Source organism: Myotis daubentonii, chromosome 14 (assembly GCF_963259705.1).
Source record: "Myotis daubentonii chromosome 14, mMyoDau2.1, whole genome shotgun sequence".
Classification (NCBI taxonomy): domain Eukaryota; kingdom Metazoa; phylum Chordata; class Mammalia; order Chiroptera; family Vespertilionidae; genus Myotis; species Myotis daubentonii.
In genome coordinates, this window is record NC_081853.1 from 5,029,234 (window position 1) to 5,055,029 (window position 25,796).

The following is a 25,796-nucleotide window of genomic DNA, read 5'->3' on the forward strand; positions in this document are numbered from 1 at the left end:
AGATTATTACAGATGTCCTTCATTTTTCTCCCCATAGCTCCTCTCCACCTGGTTCCCACCCCAACCCTCGCCACCCTGTTGTCTGTGTCCATAAGTAATGCATACATGCATATAAGCTCTTTGTCTAATCTCTTCCCACATCTCCCATACCTCTTTCCCTCTGAGAATCTCCAGTCTGTTCCATTTCCATGCCCCTGATTCTATTCCATTCACCAGTTTATTCTGTTCATCAGATTTTTTATTCATTTGATTTTTAGATTCACTTGTTGATAGATATGTATTTGTTGTCACTTTGTTGTTCATATATGTTTTTTAACTTTACCTTTTTCTTCTTCTTCCTCTTCTTAAAGAATATCCTTCAGCATTTATGTAATACTGGTTTGGTGGTGATGAACTCCTTCAGCTTTTTCTTATCTGTGGAGCTCTTTATCTGACCTTCAATTCTAAATGATAGCTTTGGGCTGGGTAGAGTAATCTTGGTTGTAGGTTCTTGCTATTCATCACTTTGAATATTTCTTGCCATTCCCTTCCCGCCTGCATGGTTTCTGTGGAGAAATCAGCTGACAGTCGTCTGGGTACGCCCTTGTAGGTAACTGACTGTTTTTCTCTTGCTGCTTTTAAGATTCTCTCTTTCAAAGAGCCCATGCATCTGCCTTCAGTGCTTTTCAGGCTTGAAAATGTCTGACTCCCAGGTCTGGCTTCTTTCCGTCTAATCACACTCTTAGATTTAATCTTCTCCACCCAGTTGCTGAGCTAATCCCATCTTTCCCAGTGGAGAACCACCCTTTCCTCCTGGGAGGGACGGAGGATGCAATCTCTCCCTTTGCCCTCTAGGATGGCACTGTCTCCCCTTCAGCTTGTTTCATTTTAAATCTTAAATTAACTCAGAGAAGAGTCTTTCCATCTCTCTTCTTTCCAAGAAAAAAATACCCATGGTTTACCTGGCCCTGGGTCATTCACAGGGTTCCATTAGGAGGGCCCACCCCGACCCTGCCCAGCCCTGACCCTGCTTCTCATGGTGATTCTTACCTGAGATCCCTCAGAGAAGCCTTGGGGTCTACACGGCCACTCACGTGCTCAATTTCCCACCCCTTGATCCCTGTGGAGCTCATGATCTGTTATGTCAACTGACGTAAAACCTCACTTGAAGCATGGACACATTTCAATTATTTTCTTTGTTGATGACACCAAATGGTGTCAGCTGTGGGCCTTGGCTGTTTTAACTGTGGATACATTTGGATTAGTCTACTGTGGCCAAAGACCCCCAGCCACCATGCTCTCAGGTTTTGTTTTTTTCTATTTAACAACAGGAAACCATTACACCTTCACTGTCTCAAACTGAGGATGACAGCTGGGGGCCATCAGTCAACCTCAGTCAGTGTCTGTGGAAGGAATCCATGATCCAGGCCTCAACCTTGCCCCTCCCTAACTTTCTCTCAATCCATTAATCTGGAGAGAGGAAATAATCCCAATAAGATTAAGGGATGGGGACTGGGGTTTCTGATTGGATGGTAGCATTTGAGAAGGTGTATAAAAACCTCAGGCACCAGACGAGAGATTCAGAGTCCTCCAGCTCTGCAGTCAGTACGGTGGTTCTCCACCAGGTCTGAGATCTGAGCCCCAGCCAACCGGATCACAGCAGACGTTTCTGAAGGATTCCTTTCTGAGCACCTTGAAGATGAGTATCCGGACCCCACCCACACTCCTGCGGCTGGCAGGAGAGAGCCTGCTGAGGGACCAGGCCGCAGTCATCACAGCTCTGGAGTGCCTGCCCTCTGAGCTCTTCCCGCTGCTGTTCATTCAGGCCTACCGTAGGAGAATTCGGGAGCCCCTGAAGGCGATGGTGCACGCCTGGCCCTTCACTGTCCTCCCTCTGGGCTGCCTGTCACAGCTGTCACTGGACCAGGTCTTAAAAGCCGTGTTGGATGGGCTGGATGTTCTGCTTGCCCAGGAAGTTCGCCCCAGGAGGTGGAAACTGCGGGTGTTGGATTTAAGGAACACAGGTGCCAACTTCTGGAGAATGTGGTGTGGAGACAGCACCCGGAATTGCTCACCTGCGGGACCAGTGACTGTGCACAGCTCCAGCCCCAACACTGAGCACCCCTTGGCTCCCTTGGAGGTGTTCCTAGACCTTAACTTCAATGAAAGGGATGGGGATGAGTTTCTCAAGTTCATCATCCAATGGGCCCAGCAGAGGGAAGGGTTGCTACACCTGTGCTGCAAGACGCTGAGGATTTCTGAGGTGCCCTTCCAGAGGGTCGGGAAGGTCCTGGATGGGGTGCAGCTGGACTACATCCAGGAGGTGGAAGTGAACTACACGTGGGACCTGCCCACCCTGGGGACGTTTGCTATTTACCTGGGTCAGATGCGTAACCTGCAGAGACTCTCTCTCTCCCACATCCACGTGTTGACAGAGGAGGAGGATAGGGAGGAGGAGGATGTGGAAGAGGAGGAGGTGGAGGAGGAGGAGGAGGAAGAGGAGGAGGAGGAGGAGGAGGAGGAGGAGGAGGAAGAGGAGGAGGAGGAGGAGGAGGAGGAGGAGGAGGAGGATGAGGAAGAAGAGGAGGACGAGGAAGAAGAGGAGGACGAGGAGGAGGAGATGAAGCAGGAGGTAGAGGTAGAGGAGGAGGAGGAGGAGGAGCAGGAGGGGGAGGAGGAAGAGGATTGGGACAGAAAGCAGGAGGAGCAGCGATTCTTTTCCCAATTCCTCTCTCAGATGCTCAGGCTGCAGCACCTCCGGGACCTCAAAATGGATTCTCCTTCCTTCCTCCAAGGCCGTATGGACCAGATGCTCAGGTGCCTGCAGAATCCCTTGGACAAACTCTCCATAACAAATTGCCAGCGGCTGACCCATTCAGACCTGACACACCTGTTCCAGTGCCCGAACCTCAGGCAGCTGAAGTCCCTGCATCTATTTGGTCTCAGCCTCATGGATTTTAGTCCCGAGCCCCTCCGAGCTCTGCTGGAGGCAGTGGCACCCACCCTCCAGGACCTGGGCCTGGATAACTGTGCAATGGTGGACTCCCAAGTGGAGGCCATCCTGCCTGCCCTGAGCCGCTGTCACCAGCTCAGGGACTTCACCATCCCCGAGAACAACTTTTCTGTGGCCACCGTGGGGAAGCTGCTGCGCCACACAGCCGGGCTGCGCAGTTTGGAGCTCGAGCTGTACCCCGTCCCGCTGGAGTGTTACAGGATCCAAGGGACTGTCAACCAGGAGAGACTTGCCCTGATTCGGGCTGAGCTCGTGGGGATACTGAGGGAGTTAGGACAGCCCAGGATCATCTTTCTTGGCACCAAGTACTGTCACAAATGTGGCAACAGTAAAGTTTATGAGGTGGAGTTTTCATGACGTGTAGCCGTGCTGTGCCCTGTACTGACCCTGCCCAGTGGGAACACTCAGCAAAAGCTTTCTTCTGGCCCCTGGAGGCTGTAATATAGAACCGGGGTGCATTATGGGGGGGCGCCCACGTTCCAGATTCATGCTCCTGTGAATGGGGGAAGGAAGGGACCAAGCCCAGGTCCACGATTACAGGGGCAAATGTGGGGAGTTTGTGGGACCTCAGGGGGCAAGTGTCCTAGAATCAGAACTATGAATCTGATTGGCATGGGGAGGTGGAGGGGCATTCGGGCTCCAGCTGCATGTGTGGGAGTTAATCCTGAGGTGGATGATTGTAAAGGAATGATCAGAAATAAAGACAATTTTAAAGGCAAAAAAAAAAAAAAAATAAGATTCTCTCTTTGTCTTTTGCCCTTGGCATTTTAATTATGATGTGTCTGGTGGGATCCTCTTTGGATTCCTCTTGTTTGGGGTTCACTGTGCTTCCTGGACTTGTAAGTCTATTTCTTTCACCAGGTAGGGGAAGTTTTCTGTCATTATTTCTTCAAATAGGTTTTTAATATCTTGCTCTCTCTCTTCTACTGGCACCCCCATAATTCGGATGTTGGTATGCTTGAAGTTGTCCCAGAGGCTCCTTACACTATCTTCATTTTTTTTTCTTGATCTCCTCATCTTGCTGTTTATTTATTTATTTTTTTATTGCTTAAAGTCTTACAAAGGGTATTACATATGTGTCCATTTCCCCCCCCCCCCCGCCTTACACAGTCCCCTAGCCTCCCCTATCCCCCGGTGTCTTATGTCCACTGGTTATGCTTATATGCATGCATACAAGTCCTTTGGTTGATCTCTTACCCCCCTACCTCCTGCACCCACCCTCCCTGGCCTTCCCGCTGCAGTTTGACAATCTGTTTGAGGCAGCTCTGCCTCTGTATCTATTATTGTTCAAAAGTTTAGAATGGTCTCTATTGTCCATGAATGAGTGAGATCATGTGGTATTTTTCCTTCATTGACTGGCTTATTTCACTTAGCATAATGCTCTCCAGTTCCACCCATGCCGTTGCAAATGGTAAGAGTTCCTTCCTTTTTAGAGCAGCATAGTATTCCATCGTGTAGATGTACCACAGTTTTCTAATCCATTCATCTACTGATGGGCACTTAGGCTGTTTCCAGATCTTAGCTATGGTGAATTGTGCTGCTATGAACATAGGGGTGCATATATCCTTTCTGATTGGTGTTTCTGGTTTCTTGGGATATATTCCTAGAAGTGGGATCACAGGGTCAAATGGGAGTTCCATTTTCAGTTTTTTGAGGAAACTCCATACTGTCTTCCATAGTGGTTGCACCAGTCTGCATTCCCACCAGCAGTGCACAAGTGTTCCTTTTTCTCCACATCCTCTCCAGCACTTGTCGTTTGTTGATTTGTTGATGATAGCCAGTCTGACAGGTGTGAGATGGTACCTCATTGTTGTTTTGATTTGCATCTCTCAGATGATTAGTGACTTTGAGCATGTTTTCATATGTCTCTTGGCTTTCTGAATGTCCTCTTTTGAAAGGTGTCTATTTAGGTCCTTTGCCCATTTTTTGATTGGATTGTTTATCTTCCTTTTGTTAAGTTGTATGAGTTCCCTATAAATTTTGGAGATTAGGCCCTTATCAGATATGTCATTGGCAAATATGTTTTACCACACAGTGGGTTTTCTCGTTGTTTTGTTGATGGTTTCTTTTGCTGTGCAGAAGCCTTTTATTTTGATGTAGTCCCATTTGTTCATTTTTTCTTTAGTTTCAAGTGCCCTAGGAGCTGTATCAGTGAAGATATTTTTGAATTATTTTTTCTTTTTGCTCTTCTGGTTGGGTGTTTTTTGCTTCCTTGTATTTCAAATAATTGATTTGATTCTCAGGATCCTCTGGTCCACTGTTGAATCTCTGTATATTATTCTTTATTTCAATCAGTGTATGCTTAATTTCTGACTGGTCCTTTTCCATTTTTTTTTTTTTTTTGGCATTCTCACTAAGATCCTTGAAAGTCTCACTAAGTTCCTCAGAGGTTTCTAGAAGATTCTTAAGTAACCTTATAAATGTGGTTTTGAAATCTATATCCAGTAGTTTGCTTTCTTCCACTTCTTTCATTTGTGACATGTTTCTTTGTCTCTGCATTTTGGCTGCTCCCCTGTGTTTGTTTATATGTATTGGGTAGTTGCTAAGTCTCCTTGAGTTGATAGAGTGGCCTTGTGTAGTAGGTGTCCTCTAGGGACCAGTGGCTCAGCCTCCCCAGTCACCTGAGGTGGCCACCCTTGGTGTACCCTTTTGTGGGCTGTATGCACAGTTTTATTGTAGTTGAGCCTTGATTGCTGTTGGTGTCACTGGGAAGAATTGACCTCCAGGCCAATTGGCTGTAGGGACCAGCTGTGACTACAGTGAGAAGGCTACTGTGCAGGAGACACCCTTATGGAGAAGGACTTGCTTCAGTGGGGCTTTGGTGCTCACTCAGTCTGCCCCTTGAGTGTGTCACTTATGGATGTGTAGAGTTGTAATCTGGTGTGGTCTCACACTGACCACTGGGTACACGGCTCTTGGGTCTCCAGGGAGGTGCAAAGTCAGCCACTGCCTGAGGCCACCCAGCAGGAGCTACAGAGACACCTGCAGATTCCTCCTCTTTGTATGGGGTTTGGAAGTGCCCAGATGAGACCCAGCTGTGAAGCAAGGCAGGGTAGTGCTGGCGACAGTTCTTGGGCTTTTTATTGATAGGTTTGGGGCTCCCTGACCCAGCTGCAGCTTGTTTGACAGAGTTTTAGCCTGAGAAAGGACAGAGCATTCATATGCAAAAGCTGATGTGCACAGCTTGGGTGGGGTTGTAAATTGGATGAGATTGGGTCTCAGGGAATCACCAGGGAGGAGCAAACAGAAATGGCTGCCAGTTAGCCCTGCGACTGGGAGGTCCTAGCACAGGAACAATGACCACTGCGAGCACCTCCATCTGAAAGAAAGCTGCCCACAATTCCTGCCCTGATGCCAGACAGTCCAGTTTCTTCCTGTATGTATCTAGGTCCCCCAGAGCCTCACCTGGACTGGGGGTCTGGTGTGGGGCTGGCACTCCTTACTCCTCCAGGTGGCCTCCAAAAAGGCGATCTCCCTCCTGATTAAAAAAGTGGCACATCCAGGTGCTGGACCAGCCTGTTCTGCGCCTCCACACCTCCCACCAGTCTCAATGAGCTTTCTTCTTTACCTCTCTAGTTGTAGTACTTCCACTCAGCCAGCTTTCCTGTGGTTCTGGATAATAGTTGTTCTGTATTTTAGTTGTAATTTTGATGTGGTTGTGGGAGGCAGCAAGTACAGGCGTTTACCTATGCTGCCATCTTCTCAGCTATGTACATCTTATCAAACGAAGATGGTTAGATGATTCCCAGGTGATTTTGAAATTTTGGATCTAAAGTGGCTGTATCCATCATCCCATTCATTGGGTACTTTCTTTATTTCCTTTCTAATGCAGGTATCTAATCCATCCAAAAAATGACATACAGGATAATTTCACTATATAGAATCTCTCTAGATCCTTGAATATTCTATATACATCAGTCAATTATTTTAATTTTTATGCATCAGAAATGGCTCTCAGTACTGACTTAGATATCCTGGCCTCCCCCCCACCCCCCGCCTCCTGTAACTTATCTATCCTGTGACTCATCCCAAAGGATTAAATAGCCACAGAGATACTTCCTCTCTCTCTAAAAATCAATTTAAAAATCTTAACACACACACAAGAAACAACAACAGAAACTATAGATGCCTTGACTGGAAGGAGTGGAAACCATGGACATTTTATTGGTAATGCCAGTGAGAGCAATATGTTGAGGCCAGGAGGGCATTTGGTGTCTTCAAGTCAAATCACACAAGAACAAAATTACATTAAAGAGTTTGGATTTTATCCTCAATGGTGTGCCTCCCAACTGAAATGTGAAGTGACATAATCATATTTGAATTTTAGAAAGGTCACTCTGGATTGTATGGAAGCGGGACAGGAGGCAGGGGAAGTAGGAGGGGTGCAGAAGTCCAAGAGCAAGACAGAGGCAATGAGGACAGAGGGAGGAGGCGGGTTTAGGAGTTAGAATCCATAGGCCACAATAGCAACTTAATGCAGTGGGTGAGGGGGAAGGCGAAGTCGAGGATGACACTCAGGATGCAGATCTGGAAAGCAGGGTGGCTGATTGTATCCCTCACAATAGCAAAGGCAGGGAGAGAGGCAGGTTTTGGAGGAAAGATGACAAGCTCCATTTTGGATGTACGGGGTTTGAGGTGCTTTGAGGTACCCATCTGGAAGGTGCAGGAGTCTTGGAGCGTGGGAGAAGAGATGTCACTTCTCTTAGAGACATCCCCACCATAGAAGTCGTGGTTGAAGCCACGGGAATCAATAGGATCAGCAACAGCAGGCAGGCAGCAGAGGATGCAGGTGGACACACCGGCTGAGCCCTGCTGACGTCAGCTCTCTGGTTTGCAGCTTCCCTGATCTATTTAGTTTCTTAGGAGAACCACTCCTAATGCCGGGAAAGCGGTCAGTCATCGGGCCACATGCCCACATCTCAGCTGGATCTCATGCGGATTAAAGATGCCAAACTGTCCTCTCATCTAGAGGTGGGGTCCCCCCTTCCCCTCACTTCTTACATCTCAGTGGGCTCCGTGACTGCCCGCCAACCCAGTATGTGGAAGGGACCACATCCAGGCATTGGAAGAGCGGCAGCTTCTGATCTCTGTCTCTCCAAGGATGTGCTCTTGGCTTCCATGGAAGGTCTGACTACCCTGCTGGACAGACCTTGGAGAGGCCCCCAGGCAGCAGGACAGAGACCGACTGGCCCGGCCCCCCCGCGGTCCCACCAGGGCCATGTGAGTGCAGCTGCCGCACACCCTCCAAAGCAGCCACCAACCAAGGACCCCAGTATGACCCCTATGGCCCCAGGGTTTTCCCTATGGCCCCAGCATGACCCCTATGGCCCCAGCGTGACCCCTATGGCCCCAGTGTGACCCCTATGGCCCCAGCCAGCACCACATGGAACAGGAGAACCGCTCAGCTGAGCTCCACTATTTTGTGAGAGACAATGAAATGTTTGTTGTCTGAAGTCACTGAGTCATAGGGTTGTTGATTCAGCAGGAGAGAATTGGAACAGTTGTTTGTGCCACCTCCTGCCCCAACCCAACTTTGTAAAACACGATGTTTTCGCTTGAGTGTTCTGTTAAGCCCAAGGGACTTATACTGGGGACTGAAGCCTGTGTCTTCATCGTTAAGTCGGCGATGATATCCTGCCATGCCTTCTTCTCAGAATTATTTTAGGGCTCAAGTGAGATAGTATATGTGAGTGTACTTCATAAATTATAAAGCACTCTAGAAATCTCCACAGATATAGATGCATTTAAACAGAATTGCAAAGCACTCTACAAATACAGTTTAAAGAGAATTTTATTGTAAAAAAGTTTTAAACTGATATTTCAATTTTAATTTTAAAAACAGTGTTAAATATACAATGTTAATTAGTATACCTACAATTTAAATTACATTAAGATCAATTAGAATTACTCTGACTCTCCATACATTAATTTGGAAGCTTTTTATCAGTTCTCCTGCTTAGTTAGTGTTTTGATTCTTTGTAAAAAGATGGAATTTAATTTTCTCCTCTTCTTTCACCTTGTGTTGGTCTAAAAAGAGCCTCATGTTCTTGAGCAGATTTATTTTGGTTGAGAACAAGGAGTACAATAGGATCCAAATTAATACAGTAGGTACAGGTGTCCTAGCCGACTAGCTTCCAAACATTGGTCAGGTTACCTCTGTGGTAAACTGAATCACCAGTTAGCATGAGCTGCTCAGCCATCTTCTGGTGATCTGGTACCAGTTCTCTTCAGGGCAATTGAATTAATTTGTGTAATTTAAATGAACACTAAACTTTTAATTTTTCTATCACAACGCCTTTGAAAAAGTGATGGATGGAGAGATCAAATTGAATTGTGATCCTTAATAGAATCATGGGAAGGGACACTTTCCAGTTTTGTTTGCCATGTGCTTGTAATGGCCAATTCAAAGTGAAAACAAGACACAGTCAGATGTGAAGTGGGTTCCCAAAGAGTAGGGTTCCTCAATCTTTGCAATATTGGCTGTTTTGGGTTAATGTTCCTTGTTGTGGGGGGCTGTGCTGTGCATTGTAGGAAATTTAGCATCATCTCTGGTCTCTACCTACTAGATGCCAGTAGCAGCTCCCACCCCGCAACTCAGTTGTGACAACCAGAAATGTCTACAGGACTGCCACCTGCCTGGCGGGGGCCCAGGTTGCCTCCTGCTGAGAACCATTGTCTTAGCCGATAGACTGTGCACTAGGGAAACAAACACATTTTGCCCCAGATTCCTCCCCACTTGTCGTCCCCCCTCCCCCTCCCACAGCTTTGCTCATCACATACATTTATGTTTGATCAATCCATGTCTGGTGGTCTTTCCCGGAGCAATGGTATCTTCTTTATTTCCTTTGATATCTGACAATGGATCACTCTTTATTCGGCCCACGTGGAGACTGACATCCCCATTTGAAAGTGACTTTTTGAAAGAAGCCATCCTTTAAGAGGTCATAAAACACTTGGTGTTAGGTTCTCAGAGTGTGTGATGAATATTTTAATAGTTAAAAATAGAGCCATGCAGCAAGGAAATGATTTAATGTTGTAAATGAATCTCGTTGTGGGATTTAATGTACAAAATGGACAGCACTGGCTTTAAAAAATCGTTCCTGAAGTGATGGGATCTAGCCAGTGCCGCACTTTGTATGTTGGACCCACATCTGGAGGCAGTGTTCGCCACCTTTCCTAGACATCGGAGGAGGACACGAAGATCACTTTCTCTTGGAAGGCCCCTATATTTTTCTGAAAACTAGAAGCCCATAAGGTTAACTTTCTGGAAATACTACTGGTACCAGAACCTTGAAGAGCGTAGCATTCATCACGTTCCACTAGATAATGACAGTAAATCCGAGCAGGAAAGGGGTGCTGATGCTGTGCCAGGCCCTGGTCTGAGGGCTTTGCATGAGTTAATACGCAACCCTGTGCGCTGACTGAGGAGTTGGCAAACTCTGGCCTGTGGGCCAAATCTGGCCACCGCCTGTTTTTATGCAACCTGTGAGCTAAGAATGTTGTTTATTGTTTTCAAGTGGTTGAAAAATATCAAAAGAAGAACATTTTTTGACACCTGGAAATTATATGAGATTCAGCAAAAGATATCTGATACAGGACTGTTAACCATCATATCCGAAGAACTTAAAGGTCAGCAATAAGGGAGACAAGCAGCCCAATTAAAAATGGGTCAAAGGCCTCAGTGAACGCCTCACCGAAGAGAATCTACAGAAGGCAAACAAGTGTAGGAAAAGCAGCTCCACATCATATGTCACGAGGGAAATGCAGGTTAGAACGGCCATGCGATACTGCTGCACACCTGCCAAAGTCAGAGCACTGACAGCACCTCATGTTGGGGCCGATGAGGAGCAACTGACTCATACGCTGGGAAACGCAACACGGCGCAGCCACGTTGAGAGGTAGTTTGGGTGCTTCTTACAAACTAACAGTCTTACCTGGTGACCCAGCCATGGTGCTTTTTTATATTTACCCAAAGGAGTTGAAAACTTAGGTGTACCCCAAATCTGCACAAGATGTTTACAGCTGCTTTATTTTTCATTGCCACAACTTGGAACCAAGATATCCTTCAGTAGGTGAATGGTTAAATGCACTGTAGTACCTCCAGACAATGGAATATTACTCAGCACCGAAAAGAAGTGAGCTATCGAGCCGCAAGGAGACAGGAGGAGCCTTGAATGCATATGACTGAGTGACAGAAGCCAATCTGAAAAGGCTGCATGCTGTATGCTTCCACCTAGGTGACACTCTGGGAAAGGCAAAACTGTGAAGACAGTGGAAAGATCAGTGGTTCCCGGGGGATGGGGAGGCGGGATAAACAGGCAGAGCACAGAGGAGGTTCAGGGGAGTGAAATACGCTGTGTGACCTATAATGGTGGCTATTTATCATTACACATTTCTCCAAACCCATAGAAGTGCAGCCCCACGAGTGAAACGGGAGGTAAACTATGGATTCGGCTGATATGATGCGTCCATGTAGGTTCAACCTTCGTAACAAATGTACCATCTGGTGAGTGATGTTGGTAGTGGGGGAGGCTGTGCATGTCTGGGGGCAGGGCGTACATGGAACATCTCTCTACCTTCCTTGCGATTTTGTTATAAACCTAAAACTGCTCTAAAAAATAGTCTTAAAAATTATATGAGATTCAAAGTTCAGTGTCCACAAATAAATAACAGCCATGCCCATTCATTGCATACTTTCTGTGGCTGCTTTCACATCTCAGGGACCTGGCCGTCGAAGCCTGAAGTATGTGGTGTCTGGCTCTTACACAGAGCGCTCGCTGCCCCTACGCTGCTAAATGTAACTGATAGGCAAGTACCTTTCCTATGCCACCCCAATGTCACAGGACATGCATCTATCCCCCCTTTGTTGAACCCTTCCCCCCAGGGATCTGCAGCGACTGTGAAAATGCAGCTTCCTGGTGAAGCTGCCCAAATGACATGCCTATAATGTCTGGCCTTCCCTTTGCTCTTTTCCTATTATTAATAACTAGCTAATTACAATGGTATCAGAAGTACAGAGAAGCAAGTCTTATTCAAAGTCACCCTCAACATGTGGCAGAACTGGTGTTTGAACTCGGCTAGGTTTGGTGCCTTGACTCCGCTGTGGTGCTGCACAATAGAGGGATGATAAAACTTGCGAGTATAGAACTCGTAGTTACACAAACAAACCGGGAGAAACAACCTCCATAATTCAGCTCTTTTTTTCAATCCTCACCTGAGGATATATTTTCATTGATTTGAGAGACAGAAGAAGGGAGAGAGGGGGAGAGAGAAGGTGAGGGAGAGGGAGAGAGAGAAAGAGAGAAACATCTATGTGAGAGGAAAACAGCTATGTGAGAGAAACAGCAATTGGTGCCTCCTGCACACACCCCAACCCAGAGATCAAATCCGCAACCTAGGTATGTGCCCTGACCGGGAATTGAACCCACGACCCTTTGGTGCACAGGGTGATACTCTAACCAACTGAGCCTCTGGCCAGGGCTCAACTCTTTCCATTATACTTTACAGTCAGCACATACGCCTCTCACTTAGTTCTGTACTGTCCCCGAGCAGCAGTTACTGAATGAAGAGAAATTTCCACTTCTTTGGCTTTCTCTATATGCCCTTCGTAATTTCTAAGGATGAGTATTTATAATTCTCCTTTTATGCAATAAGACTTTTGCCACATGGGAAGCCATCTGAGGCTCTGTGTCCTGTGGGCTGGGAATAAAGGCTGGTACCTGCCTTCCTGCTGCACAGGACCTGGTGTCCAGCACAGAGGCAAGTTCTGGGGCTGCTGACACTGAAATTTTAATGGCTGTGTAGAATTTGGGGCCTCTAACAACCCCCAAGCAATCTCATCCAACAGGCTGGCCCAGACCGGCCTTGCCTCATTCAATTTCCCTTTCAGAGGACGAGTGGCACCAGCTGCCAGGCTCCAGCGTCGGTCCCAGGGAATCATCGTGTTTCTAATCGGAGTTTGGGCCGTGATGCCATCCCTCTGTCTGCCCATCAGGATCAGTTCCTTCCTGTGTTGTGTTGTTAAAAGGCCCTGGACATTAACTGGTTTCCAATGAGATTTGTCTCCCCAGGGAACTGGCTCACAGGTTTTAGTTTATTCCTTTTGGAATTTAGAGGGGAGTTCATTCCTGTAGCAGAAGGCTACATAATAATTCTCTTACTTTAAAAAAATATATATATTTTTATTCATTTCAGAGAGGAAGGGAGAGGGAGAGAGAGATAGGAACATCAATGATGGGAGAGAATCATTGATTGGATGCCTCTTGCACGCCCCCTAATGGGGATCAAGTCTGAAACTATGCCCTGGCTGGGAATTGAACCGTGACCTCCTGGTTTATAGGTTGACGCTCACCACTGAGCCACACCGGTTGATCTCGCTTTCTTTTTTTAAGCAGCCACATGAAAAACTTAAGCATATGGAATGCTCTAGACCTTGATTGGAGTAATGGTCTATGAGTGTATACATTTGTCAAAGCTCATCCAACTGTATGCTTGAGATCTGAGCATTAGAGGAAAATGCATGAAAACTAGGTTTAAAAAAAGTCAGAATAGTTACTATGGCACCTGTCTGAGGCTGGTTAAATCCAGATTACTCTTTAGTAATCACTTCTGATCCTTTAGATTTCTTGAATCCCAGATCAAGGTACCACCTTGTGGGAGGCTTAGACTTATTTCCTCTACTTTGTATTCTGCATTTATTTGAAAGCAGGCATTCTAAGGCCACATAAGGATAACGGATACTTATCCCTGTGAATAGTCAGTGTCAGAAAGGGAGGCTTCATCTTTGAGTCTCTGTATTATGCCACACTGAATTTATAATTAAACTAGAGGCCTGGTGCATGAAATTCGTGCACTGACAGGGAGGTGACCCTCAGCCTGGCCTGTGCCTCTCACAGTTTGATAGCCCCGCGATTGATTGCCCCAAAGAGGTAGGCCTCGCCCACCTGGCCAGGGCTCCGCGATGCATTGCCCCCGCAGAGGGAGGCCCAGGCTACCTGCCACAGCACCACTGGTTGGTGGCCACTGGTTGGGGCGATCTTGGAGCCCCCCAATTGATTGCCCCGCCTGCTGGTGGCCTGGGCCTTCCTCTGCAGGGCGATCATGGGGCGATGGCTGGGCCCGTGACCAATTGCATCGCACCCTTCTTGGCTGGCCTGGCGCCAGTGGGTGTCATAGCGTGATCATCTGGACAGTCGTTCTGCTGTTCGGTCATTCAGTCGATTTGCATATTATGCTTTTATTATTATAGATAAAGATAGAAAAATCTACCTGGGATAAGGGCAGTGAATTTATTTAGGGCCTATTTCCTCCTGCTTGTGGGGAGAGTAAGTGTAAAGATAAGAACTATGACTTTAAAATAAAAAGTTTTTGGTTCAATCATGCATCATGTCTCCAATACAGATTTCTAGCCTTGGATATAAATATTTCAGGATCAGATGCTTTCATCTCTCTCTGCCTTGCAAGAAGAGAAGATTGGAAACAATCTTCCTTAAGTAAAGTAGCTTTAATCATTGTTTCTCAATCAGCTGAGCTGTGTTGGAAAAAAAAGATGTAAGAATCCTATAATCCCTGGTTTAGTGGTAATGAAATTGTTCAGGCTGAGAAAGGAACAGATGGATTTTGATTAATTTCTACTAAGACCAGCAAGTATCAACTTCAATATTCTTTATAAACTTGTCAGGGTAAATGTTATAAAGTCATAAGAGGATGGAGACAAAAAATATACAATAAACACGAGTTTATAACTGGGTTGTGAATAGTTAAAGGGGGATACACTTAACACAACACATCAAAATTTGGATTCATTGAATCAGGACAATCTTTTTAGATTTAATCCCTTAAAGAATAAAATATTTTTTTTGTATTTTTCCCCCCAAGAGAGGACCCATTGCCCTAGGTATCCAGTGAAGTGGGCATCACACCTGATGGGGGGCAGCAGTAAGAGGAATGCAAAGAAGATTCAGAGAGCTGGGAGGCTGAACCTCAGGTTCAACAAGTATGATTTCAGGGTGATAATTGAAAACAAAGATGAACTTTACCAAGACGTAATTTGGAATGAACTCAGACAACCCAGTTGCCACAGTTCATCAGTTTTATGGTTGATATTTAGGGCACTGAGGGGCAAGTTCTCAGCTTCCCCTGTCCTCTGCGGGACTCCTCCCTCCTCCCATCTGTCAAAGGTCCAGCTGTGTAGGGGGCGCAGAGAGATCCAGAGGCGTAGAGATTTAAATTTGGCATTAACCTGAAATTAGAACTGAAGATTAAAGAAAGGCCAAAATAAAATATCTGAGTGACATTGGCCTCACACTTGCTAGGGTATGAAGTATTTACCTCCAACAGAAAACCAATAACTGCTTGTTTTAGGGTTAAGAATACTTCTGTCTGGTGGTGCCTTCTTCCCAGCATAATTTACGGTGCCCATTTCATTCTGCCCGGTCAGGAGATGGTCGTGAGGAAAGATAATAAGAAGCTGGAGAAATTCCTTGGCAAGTGGAATGAGGGAAACTGAGACAAAATAGTTAATCGCCTGCTAATAAATTGCAACATCTTTTTTTTTTTAAATTAAATCTTTATTGTTCAGATTATTACATTTGTTCCCTTTTTTTTTCCCCCCATAACTCCCCTCCTCCCAGTTCCCGCCCCACCCTCCGCCCTCACTCCCCACCCACTGTCCTCATCCATAGGTGCACGATTTTTGTCCAGTCTCTTCCCACATCTCCCACACCCCTTTCCCCCCCAAGAATAGTCAGTCCATTCCCTTTCTATGTCCCTGATTCTATTATAATCAACAGTTCATTCTTTTCATCAGATTATTTATTCACTTGATTCTTAGATTCACTTGTTGATAGATGCATATTTGTTGTTCATAATTTGTATCTTTACCTTTTTCTTCCTCTTCCTCTTCTTAAAGGATACCTTTCAGCATTTCATATAATCCTGGTTTGGTGGTGATGAACTCCTTTAGCTTTTCCTTATCTGTGAAGCTCTTTATCTGACCTTCAATTCTGAATGATAGCTTTGCTGGATAAAGTAATCTTGGTTGTAGGTTCTTGGTATTCATCACTTTGAATATTTCTTGCCACTCCCTTCTGGCCTGCAAAGTTTCTGTTGAGAAATCAGCTGACAGTCGTATGGGTATTCCCTTGTAGGTAACTGAGTTTCTTTCTCTTGCTGTTTTTAAGATTCTGTCTTTATCTTTTGCTCTTGGCATTTTAATGATGATGTGTCTTGGTGTGGTCCTCTTTGGATTCCTTTTGTTTGGGGTTCTCCGAGCTTCTTGGACCTGTAAGTCCATTTCTTTCACCAGGTGGGGGAAGTTTTCTGTCATTATTTCTTCAAATAGGTTTTCAATATCTTGCTCTCTCTCATCTTCTGGCACCCCTATAATTCTGATGTTGGTACGCTTGAAGCTGTCCCAGAGGCTCCTTACACTATCCTCGCATTTTTGGATTCTTTTTTCATTTTGCTTTTCCGGTTGGATGTTTTTTGCTTCCTCGCATTTCAAATCATTGACTTGATTCTTGCGCTCCTCTGGTCTGCTGTCGGGCGTCTGTATAATATTCGTTATTTCAGTCCGTGTGTGCTTAATTTCTAGTTGGTTCCCCAATATAAGATCGAGGGTCTTATTAGTTTTCGTGTAGATCTCATTAAGTTTATCGGCAGCTTCTAAACAGTTCTTGAGAGACCTTAAAAGTGTGGTTCTGAACTCTATTTCTTCCATTGACAATTTTGTCCTGTTTCTTTGTCTCCGCATTTTGTTATGCTTCCTTGGTGCACCCCCTAGTGGTCTTTGTTCGCAGTCTTATAGATAAATCTTGATTGTTGTAGCTAATTCCAGGGAGGGTTTGACCTCCAGGCCAAGTGGCTATGAGAATCAGCTGTGTCAGCAGTGAGAGAACTTCTGTCCTCTAGGGAGGTGCTAATCTAGCCTTTGCCTGAGGCTATCCGGCAAATGCCTCTGTGCAGGGCGTGGGCAGGGCGGGTCGCACAGGATCAACAGGGTGGGCCGGAGAGAGCAGTTATGGCGGCTCTCAGTCCTGTCCCCAGGGGCTCTGCCTCTCTGAGTCCCAGCACCCGCTGCAAAGCTGGGAGAGAAAGCTGCACTCACTCTGACCGAAGCCAGACAGTCCCGCTTCTCCCGTTTGAGTCTGGGTCCCTAAAGACTCGCCTGGATCTGGAGCTCAGAGTCTGCGACTCCCTCCCGATTGAAAACAACAACCGCGCCCTCCGCCGCCAGCCCGCTCCGCGCACTCCGCACCTCAGAATTTGACTTCAGCACTGCGCCTCCTCTGAGTGTCCGTATGCGTTTCTCTTTCCTCCTAGTTGTAGGATTTCCACTCAGCCAGCGTTCCTGTGGTTCTGGGTGATGTCCGTTCCGTGTTTTAGTTTCACTTTTAAAGTAGTTGTTCAAAGCAGCAAACTCTGGCGTTAACCTATGCCGCCATCTTGGTTCTCCTCAAATTGCAACATCTTTTTGTTGTTGTGGTTAGTCCTCACCTGAGGATATTTTTCCATTGATTTTTTTAGAGAGAGTGGAAGGGAGGGGGAGAGACAGAGAAAAACATCGATGTGAGAGAGACATATCAATTGGTTGTCTCCTGCACACGCCCCAGCCAGGGCTGGGGATCAAGCCTGCAACCGAAGTACGTGCCCTTGACCGGAATTGAACCCGGGACCCTTCAGTGCGCAGGCCGAGGCTCTGTCCACTGAGCAAACCTGGCTAGGGCTACCCTCATCTTGATGCATTAGCATGTTAACGAACACACCTGGAAAGCTGCTGAATATTCTGTTGAGACCCTTCCCTGAAACCTCCTGTGAAATTCCTGCCTTTAGAAAACAGGTAAGAATGTAAGACAAAAGATGCCCCAGTCGGTGCTCTTTCTCAAGCACCAGAGACCCCTCCTTTCCTCAGGCATGTAGTTTTGCTTTCTTTCTCCTAAGCTTTAAGGGTCCCCATGAGACTTGCAACCAGGGGAGCAGCGGGCAGTGGCCGCTCATCCCAGGTTAACCCTCTGAAGCTGTCTTCAAGGGCCCTCCTTTATCTGCTGTAACTTGTTTCTTGAGTCCAGGCAGCCCAGCGTGGCTCACTTCCTCAGGCTTATTTGTACCAATAGCACAGAAGGACACCAGTTCTATGTAGACAGCAGCCCCGGGATCCATGTGATCCATCCTCACATCAGCAGACAGCGGCCTCTACTGTGGAGCCTGCATGGGGGCCTGGATATCTTCGGGAGCCTGAGCCTGAGCCGCAGTCAAAGCCTGGGGCTTGGTGTCAGCGTTGGCCTTGGACTTTGGCTGGCAGAGCCTGAGGCCCTTGGTGATGTGGACCCGAGCACATTTCCCAGGCTTGGTGAGCAATGTAGGCAGGTCGACGGAGCTTGTGGTTGTCACCCTTTGGGATCTTGGGCTTGACCTCCTTGGGCTGCACGAGAGCCTGGATAGCGTCAGGATGTGCACTCATGGCCTTGGCATTGTTGGCCTGCATCTTCAGGCTCTTCTTTCTGTGCTTCCTGGCAGAGCGCATGCTCCCCAGGAACTTGGGGTCTACCCCTTTCAGAGATTTGTATCTTTGCGGTCGGGGTTTCTTGTTGCCATTTCTGTGCCATTTTCGGGACTGGTTGTGTGTTGTGTGGTTCTTGTACTCGGCCATGTCTGCATGGAAGCCTGCGGCTCCCAAAGCGCCTGGGACCAGAGGAGAAAGAGAGCGTGGCTCCCTCCTGTTCCCGTGGCTCCTTCGTGCGTTGGGTGGTCCGCTCTGTGCTCACTCCTGTTGCTGGGATCTTGCCTCTTCTATCTTAAGCCTTTTCTTTGTTTCACTGTCCCCATCTTTAATAATGTGCCCTCAGAATCACCTGGACTCGGGCCGTGAAACCTTTCCTACGTTAGGCCAAGAACCCACACGTTCCAGACCATGAGTTATAGACTGAGAGCTGGCTGAGCACATAGAACCCTAACTATGTCCTTGAATATCATCAATACTTAACACACTGCCAATTAAAGGCAGGATTCATCATGAAAAATTCTCATTTCTCTTATAAAAACAAAATAAAACAAAACAAAACAAATTCCAGCCTTGCTTTTCAATACTGGGAGCCAGAATGCAATCCTCATGAGAACATAGGAAACATGTTCTCTCCTTCACAGGCGCCAAGTGGGGTTTACACGGAGGAAGGTGATGGTTAGTAACGGAGTGTGACAGTCAATGAGTCAGGCATCAATCCTGCACTCGATACTCTAGTGCAGTGATGGCGAACCTATGACACGTGTGTCAGAGGTGACACGCGAACTCATTTTTTTTGGTTGATTTTTCTTTGTTAAATGGCATTTAAATATATAAAATAAATATCAAAAATATAAGTCTTTGTTTTACTATGGTTGCAAATATCAAAAAATTTCTATATGTGACACGGCACCAGAGTTAAGTTAGGGTTTTTCAAAATGCTGACACGCCAAGCTCAAAAGGTTCGCCATCACTGGTCTAGTGCTTCCCTGCTATTATCTTGTCATCTTAGCTGTGACTTTGAAATAGGATCTGCTTAGGGACAAGGGCGCTGCGTTCATTAATATTGAAACAGGCTCTTTGGGAAATCTGACCCAATGATCATGATTTTAACTTGACAGTGACCTCCTGTCCATTCCTGTCTTTCAGGTATGCAGGTAGAAGAGATGGGGGCCTCGGTCAGGGCGCTGGCCAAAAACAATCAGGGCCATCTACGCCATTATGCATGGCAGTAGGCTCAGTGCCTAGGCCCCTGATACATTGAGGAGCACATGAAAGTGTTTTAATGTCTTTTTAAATATGTTTTTTATTGATTTTAGAGAGAGAGGAAGGAAGAGGGAGAGAGAAACATTGATGTGTGAGAGAAGCATCAATCAGCTGCCTCCTGCATGCCCCCTCCCGGGGACTGAGCCCCTGACCCAGGCATGTGCTCTGACCCAGAATCGAATTGGCAACCTCTCGTGCATAGGACAGCACCCAACCAACTGAGCCACAGTGACCAGGGCAAAAATGTTTTAATTTCTTTCAAAATCAGAAGAAAACCATGGGTACAATCCTGCCTGGATTATATTCATCTTTATATCAACATAGTCACAAGTGTAATTTTTAATAATTTTTTGTGCAGGAAGGAGTTCATGGAGGTAGAAATGCTGAGTGGTCACAAAACTCATCATGTGAATCTGGAAACGGATGGCAACTCAAAGACTTTAACTGAAGAGAATAAATCAAAGGGGCTCTTTGCAAAGGTGTGGTTGGGTTAAGAAAAAACAATAAGAAGTAGTGAAATGCCCAGGGCCCAGCAACCATGGGATCCATCATCACTGTGGGGCCTGAATCGACAAGGGCAGGGACCACTGGCCAAACCCAACCAACAGTCAGCATGGAAGGTAGCCCAGAGGCTCAGTCCATATAGGCCGGACTTGTGGGGCACAGAGCAGGGCAGACAAGAGCAAAAACTAAAAGGGGTGTGCCGGAAGCTGGTTCATCCTTGCTGCTTGACACAGTCACTGCAGGGAAGAAACATCTGCACAGCATATGTTTCAAGGGACTTGGCGTATATGGCATACTGTTCTTAATATGTTTGCTCCCCTTCTTTGCGCTATGTGTTTTAACCAAGGTCACGTCTCCAAGAAAGGTTGTTTCCCCAGGTGGGATTTTTCCCTGGAGTTAGGGATTAACAGGACTAAGGAAGGGAATAAAACCCCTTAACTAAGTGCCAGGCGGGTAATTAATCACTTTAACTATGAACAATCACTTAGGATAATCTCCTTCAGTTACTTCCTTGTAGCTTAACAGAACAATAGAGTAGTGACTTTGGAATGGAGATAACAAACGCCCTAACCTTTGGAATAGAATGGATAGGATTAAAATCAACTGGTATAAATACAGATGTAACAGGACAATAAAGACCGAACCTGGCTGGAGAATGTGGCTAGGCTGCTGATCAACTGAGCACTGTCTCCATGTCATTCCTTCTTCGCCGACTCCATCCACACCTTTGGGAACCCCTGGACCTGTTAGGGTTGGACCCCAACATCTGGCGCCTGGGGTCATGAACACAGAATAACCAGTACTGGACTCAGATTCTCACCACTCCCTGTTTCTAGAGTTTTCAAGTGGGTGTAACTCCTGCCTTTCATAGGGTCTAGGCATGGATTATAGAAGGAGGAACTTATTTTCTGTTTCAAAATGAAAAAAATATATATACCCCACACCAGATTTCGAAAGGATAGTACCCCATCAGGTGGCAAGTGTCTCAGCCTCTTTTGCCCATTGGCTTTATTCAGAAAGCATCTGTCTTCGAGGATTTAGGTTTCCTATTCCTTTCACAATCAGGGTTCAGTCTCCTGTTCTAGTCCAATGAGGGGACAGGCTGGAGAACTGGTCAAGAAAAGCCTTTCAAATCAGACTGCCTGGCCCAGATTGGTTATTGATTAGCTATTGAGTCCCTGTGCCTCAGTTACTTTGTCTGTAAAGGTAGGACAATAGTAGGCCATGCTTCATAGGATGGTGGGAAGATTAAATGAAATAATAGATTGAATGAAAAAACATTTATACAGTGCTTATTATGAGCTAAGCACCATTCTAAGTGCGTCATGTATGTTGACCCATTTAACTGCACAGAGAAAAGCAAAGATGAAAACACAAAGAAAGACAAAAAAAGATGGTATTTGAGAATCTGCATATGGCTGTGCTTGACACTAAACTGCCAGTGGATCGTTCATATCTGTGAGTCAATAAATATTCCTTAATTTTTGAGGGGTCTTAGCCAGTTAAATTAAATTTCTGCCACTTGCAACCAAGACAGTTTCAATAAAGTGATGATATAGATATGTATATGTACACACATGTGTGCACATTGTATATATTTACATATGCATAAATATACATTCATTGGCTAAATACATCAAGGAAAGTTATAGAATGCATAGGCAATTTCTCTGAACTTTTGGGGATGCTTCTTCAGAGAATCTTCCATTACAACTTGTTAGTACTATGCCCACTTAATGGAGGAGGATGGGAAGGTCCAGAGAGCTGGGGTAACTTTCCCAGGCACTTAGCTGATGGCTGAGTGAGCTAGGGCTCGAACCCAATAGGTTTCCTCTGCTTGTCATTCTCAGAGTGCAGGGATGGGTGGACCCTGGGCTTGAGCCAGTGTGGTTTTCACCGCCCTCTTTTATTTCATAGGAGGTTGGGGTAACTGCTGGAATGCAAAGGATGATGAGGTCAGAACTGTGGCGATGAACACAGCTCATAATCATAAGTGAGCTCCATGCATCAGCTTTGAAAAGGCAACCGTCTCTCCTACAGATGACCGAACCCGGAGGCTTTCCTCCACAGGCTGCCACACTGTGTGCATTTGCAGCAAAGCTTTCCGCATTTACTTCTGTGGAAACTGACAGAGTAATTGTCTTACTATGTTATGTGCTTTGGCAGCAATAGAAGTGGGGCCCACAGGTCCAAATCTAGAAGCGAATCCCTCTTTTTAATGATTCCAGTTTGTTAACACTCTTCCTGCCCTTATGGGAAGAAAAGGCAGGTCCTAGTGGTAGGTGCAGGTGGGTAGACAGGGAGGGGGGAGTAGATGGTACTTCCAGGGCCCGGAGCCTACAGTCTCTGGCTCCTCCCAGGGTGGGCCTGGGACAGGAGTGGGGCCGATGAGTCCAGAAGCCACTCATGCAGGCTCCAGACTCTGAAGGATTCTGCCTTCAATTCAGCCTTTCACAGGCCCTTCAAATCAGGAATGAAGAATGAAGGAACACCCTCAGACCTTGTCAAGCCAAGATCCCCATCCCTTGGGGCAAATATCAGATGATTCCCTGTGACCCTCTTTCTGACCTTCCTCAGGCCCAACTGCTTTCTGTGTCCTGTCGGCTTCCACAGCTTTCACAGAACACTCATTATATCTTTCTCTAATACTTTAGAAAGTATTTCCCTCTTTATAATATAATGTCATTATATTCTAGACTCCTGGAAGTAAGAAAATACTCATAATTTTTTAAAAAAATTCTCACCTGGGGAAATGCTTATTGATTTTAGAGAGAGGGGAAGGGAGGGAGAGAAGGAGGGAGGGAGGGATGAAGAGAGAGAGAGAGAGAGAGAGAGAGAGAGAGAGAGAGAGAGAAACATTGATTGCCTTCTGTAGCACCTTGACTCAGGTTCAAACCCACAACCTAGGTGTGTGCTCTGACTGGGAAACAAACCCACATTCTTTGGATGACGCTCCAACCAACTGAGCCACACCGGCCAGGGCAAGAATCATACTTTTTTTTCTTTTTAAAATATTTTTTATTGATAGATTACAGACATCTTCCATTTTCCACCTTTCCCCTCCTCCTCCCAGCTTCAACGCCCGCCCCCCCACAAACAGGTCTTCACCAGTCTATTGTCCGTGTCCATGGCCTATGCATATAAGTATGTAAGTTCTTCGGTTTATCTCTTCTCGCCCCCCAACCTCATCTCGAGGTACGTCAGTCTGTTCCATGCCTCCCTGCTTTGGTTCTTATTTTGTTGGTCAATTAATTTTGTTCATTAGATTTCACAAATAAGTGAGATCATAATATTTTCCAGGTCCATCCATGCATAGTATTCTATAGTGTACATGTCCCACAGCTCTTTTATCCACTCATCTACCGATGGGCACTTGGGCTGTTTCCAAGTCTTGGCTATTATAAATAATGCTGCTATGAACATAGGGGTGCATATATTCTTTCTGATTAGTGTTTTGGGGTTTTAGGATATGTTCCCAGGAGTGGGATCGCTGGTTCAAACGGAAGTTCCATTTTTAATTTTTTGAGGAAACACCATACTGTTTTCCATAGTGGCTGCACCAGTCTGCATTCCCACCAGCTGTGTACTAGGGTTTCCTTTTCTCCACATCCTCACCAGCACTTGTCATTTGTTGATGGTACCTCCATTCTGACAGGTGTGAGGTGATACCTCATTGTTGTTCTAATTTGTATCTCTCTGATGATCAGTGATATTGAGCATTTTTTCATATGTCTCTTAGCCATCTGTATGTACACTTGGGAGAAGTGTCTATTTAGGTCCTTTGCCCATTTTTAATTGGATTGTTTGTCTTCCTTTTGTTAAGTTGTATGAGTTCCTTATATATTTTGGATATTAAGCCTTTATCAGATGTATCATTGCCAAATATGTTCTCCCATACAGTGGGCTCTCTTTTCATTTTGCTGATGGTTTCTTTTGCTGTGCAGAAGCATTTTATTTTTATATAGTCCCATTTGTTTATTTTTTTCTTGGTTTCCTTTGCTCTAGGGCCATGGTTGGCAAACTGTGGCTCGCGAGCCACATGCGGCTCTTTAGCCCCTTGAGTGTGGCTCTTCCTAAGCCTTAGGAGTACCCTAATTAAGTTAATAACAATGTACCTACCTATATAGTTTAAGTTTAAAAAATTTGGCTCTCAAAAGAAATTTCAACCGTTGTACTGTTGATATTTGGCTCTGTTGACTAATGAGTTTGCTGACCACTGCCCTAGGGGATGTATCTGTAAACATATTGCTATGAGAGATGTCTGAGATTTTGCTGCCTATGGTTTCTTCTAGGATTTTTATTGTTTCCCAACTTACATTTAGGTCTTTTATTTATTTTGAGTTTATTCTTGTGTATGGTGTAAGTTGGTGGTCTAGTTTCATTTTTTTGTATGTATCTGTCCAATTTCCCCAATACAATTTATTGAAGAGACTGTCCATTGTATGCTCTTGCCCCCTTTGTCAAATATTGATTGACTGTAATGGTTTGGTTCGATTTCTGGTGTCTTTATTCTGTTCCATTGGTCTATTTGCTTATTCTTGTGCCAGTAGCAGGCTGTTTTGGTTACAATGACTTTGGAATATAATTTGATATCTGGTATTGTGATCCCTCCAATTTTATACTTGTTTCTCAAGATTGCTGGAACTTTTCTGGGTCTTTTTTGGTTCCATATAAATTTTTGAAGTATTTGTTCTAGCTCCGTGAAGTATGGCATTGGTATTTTAGTAGGGATTGTGTTGAATCTGTAGATTGATTTGGATTGTATGGACATTTTAATGCTGTTAATTCTTCCAATCCATGAACATGGTATATACTTCCATTTGTTTGTATCTTCCTCTATTTCTGTTTTCAATGTCCTATAGTTTTTCAAATACAGGCCTTTTATCTCCTTGATTAAGTTTATTCCTCGGTATCCTATTTTTCTGTTGTTGAAATGGTAAATGGGATTGCTGTTTTAGTTCCTCTTTCAGAGAGTTCATTATTGGTATATAAAAATGCCATCAATTTGTGGATGTTGATTTTGTATCCTTCTACCTTGCCAAATTTATTTAGTAAGTCTCATAGTTTCCTGATGGAGTCTTTAGAGTTTTCTATGTACAATATCATGTCACCTACTAATAATGACAAGAATCATTCTTAATATTTGTACTCTGTTTATTTAAAAATATTTTATTTTCTAGTAAAAGACCATAACTCCACAAGGGTAGCATCTTTTTAAATTTAGGTAGTTGACACATAGTAGGTGCTTGGGCAGTATCTGCTGAATTTAGTGGGTTGACCTGAGCACAGATCTGGTATGGATTTTATCTTCCTTCTAAAAAATTTCTAATTAGTGACTGAGCTCCTACAGCTCAGGCTCCCTCTGAGGTCCTTCTGTCTCTGCTTTTTTTTTTTTTAAGAAAAGCTTTATTGATCTATAATTCACACTACATGTATCTCAGTGGTTTTAGTGGATGGACAGTGCTGTACCACCACCGTTACTTACTTGTGAACACTTTCATCACCCCCAAGAGAAACCCCACACCCCTTAAGCAG

At 45.3% G+C, this 25,796-nt stretch overlaps 1 protein-coding gene and 1 pseudogene across 1 annotated transcript; one reads left to right on the forward strand and one right to left on the reverse strand.

The window, feature by feature from the left end:
* Positions 1-1,671: 1,671 nt before the first annotated feature.
* Positions 1,672-3,349, forward strand: LOC132215349 (PRAME family member 12-like). The gene is made up of 2 exons (XM_059663408.1): positions 1,672-2,440; positions 2,681-3,349. The coding sequence occupies exons 1-2, from the start codon at positions 1,679-1,681 to the stop codon at positions 3,347-3,349; spliced, it is 1,431 nt and encodes a 476-aa protein (XP_059519391.1). The 5' UTR covers positions 1,672-1,678.
* A 14,835-nt stretch (positions 3,350-18,184) lies between these two features.
* On the reverse strand, positions 18,185-18,665 carry LOC132215110 (large ribosomal subunit protein eL29-like; annotated as a pseudogene).
* Between the last annotated feature and the right edge of the window lie 7,131 nt (positions 18,666-25,796).

What these genes read in the sequence shown, in the direction of transcription:
- LOC132215349 (XM_059663408.1), top strand. Translation starts at nt 1,679, where the DNA reads ATGAGTATCCGGACCCCACCCACACTCCTGCGGCTGGCAGGAGAGAGC. An exon ending in AGGATAGGGAGGAGGAGGAT is followed by an intron (nt 2,441 to 2,680) that starts GTGGAAGAGGAG and finishes GACAGAAAGCAG; the next exon opens with GAGGAGCAGCGATTCTTTTC.